Here is a 1813-nt window from a genome sequence, read left to right as displayed (position 1 = left end):
TTTCAGATTGTAGCTGTCATATGACTGCCAATCATCAACATAGAAATACAACTTGACTCAGAGCAAGGTCATGGTGTCCACATCCTGTTATGTTCTGTTTGTTAATCTTACAATGGTCCATAAACCTTTCCATGGGACCAGTCAAATAAAGGGTGAATATGCACTGTTATATCTGAAATGGCCTGATCAGAACTGACCACTGGACACTTCCCTAACTTTAAATGAACTAATTGTGCTTTTCTCATTTGTTTTTGTTTTTGTTTTTATTTTGTTTTTTTGGTTTTTGATGTTGTTTTTTTGCCTTTATAAGTTAAGAAAGATAGATTTTTGGGGCCGTGGCTCAGCCCCTAAAACCTGAGCTATGGTGCTGATCAATCAGCATTAGGGTCTGCATTTAATGAATCATTCATGTTTGACTGAGACTGTTTTTTGTGTGGTTTGTGGGGCCAATCATGAACCCATATACAAGATGCTAGGCCCTTGCTCTGTCAACTAACCTATGTCTACTGTATTTCCCTATGCCTTCTGCCTGCACATCTGCACCTCTGTTGAATATTTTATTTAATTCACACAGAATCTCATTGGTATAGCTCACAGAGGGCTGTAAGCAATACTGACTGGTGAGTTTGGTGCACCGAGGAAAGCGCCACACAATCTGAGGGCCTTCCATTGGTGGCTCCAATATTTCAGTTTCCTCTGCCAACAGATCTCTAGACTGTTGTCAGAACCATGATGAGTGCATGTCTCCCTCCTAAGGGATCTTGGGGCAAATTTCAAATGCTAAGCACAAGGCTTAATGAGTGTGGCCCCTAACACACATCCGCACTGCAACCTGCCCTGCAGGCTCTGCCTGGATGTGATTTCATGCACCTGCACATGATGAGACAGGAGTAGATTTTGGCTGCATATTCAAACTGGTGTGATTTCTCAGTAGTTTTTAAGGCCTCATATTGCTGATTTAGGAAAATTTAAGGTAGGATGAAACATTTCTGAGAAGGGTTTGGAAGGGAAATACTCAGTAAGATACATAGGAATTACTTAGGTGTTGCCAATCAAGCCTAGAGCAAACCCTGGCTTTGGAAGGAGGATGTACTCAATGGCTATGCCCCAGAAAAGGGCATCTCAGCTTCCTGTAGGTTCAGGAAGAATACTAGCAGGGATCCAAAGGCTGTAGCCCATGACATCAGCAGTCCCTTCTTGGACATTCTATTGTCTCTTGGAGAGTTTTAGCAACCTCTTTGATGTCACCCGTTTTGAAGTGACAACAAGCTCACTGAGATTTCTCAGTCAGTGGACGTTTTCTTGATGGCCATGTTTGCCCGACTCAGCAAAAGTTTTCGGAGAGCCAGTGTGGATGGGAGAGAGACCAGAGAGGGGAGGAAGGATGCTGGCCTTCCATCTGAGAATAATGAAGGACTAAGGAGGTGGTCTTGGAGAATGTGGGGTAAGTCCTGGGAAGTGGATGTTAAGTTTCCTGGTAGGGGTAGCCTGAGCTGGCCTTTCCAGTAATGTGGAACTGGAGACTCTGGGTAGCAAAAAAATTTCCATGATTATCACAATTCTTGAACATCAAGGATTTCAGAACATTACTTTCTCCATCCCTTAAGGAAGGAGTTGGCAAGGTCAAAGCTGTTATGCTGTGAAATTCAAGTCTTTACTTCCACTCGGTACTGTGGGTGTTACAGAAAGAATGAGACCATCATGAGTGACAGCAGGTGTAAGCTATGCCGATTTGGGGGAGGGAAACCCTGCACTTCAGACCATCGCTTCTTTNAGCTCCAGTAGTTATCTGACGTTAGTGCCAGGGAGAGAA

At 43.7% G+C, this 1813-nt stretch overlaps 1 protein-coding gene across 1 annotated transcript in view; it reads left to right on the top strand.

Annotated features, from left to right (window-relative positions):
* The first annotated feature begins 1305 nt into the window (after nucleotides 1-1305).
* LOC110316143 (disks large homolog 5-like) overlaps nucleotides 1306-1813 on the top strand; it is a 4353-nt gene continuing 3845 nt past the window's right edge. The window contains exon 1 of the mRNA XM_021190238.1: nucleotides 1306-1444. Coding sequence (XP_021045897.1) covers nucleotides 1306-1444 — 139 coding nt within the window. The remainder of the gene's footprint in view (nucleotides 1445-1813) is intronic.

This window comes from Mus pahari, chromosome 2 (assembly GCF_900095145.1).
Source record: "Mus pahari chromosome 2, PAHARI_EIJ_v1.1, whole genome shotgun sequence".
Classification (NCBI taxonomy): Eukaryota; Metazoa; Chordata; class Mammalia; order Rodentia; family Muridae; genus Mus; species Mus pahari.
Note: the sequence above shows the minus strand (reverse complement) of the source record. Positions and strands in the feature narration are given on the sequence as shown.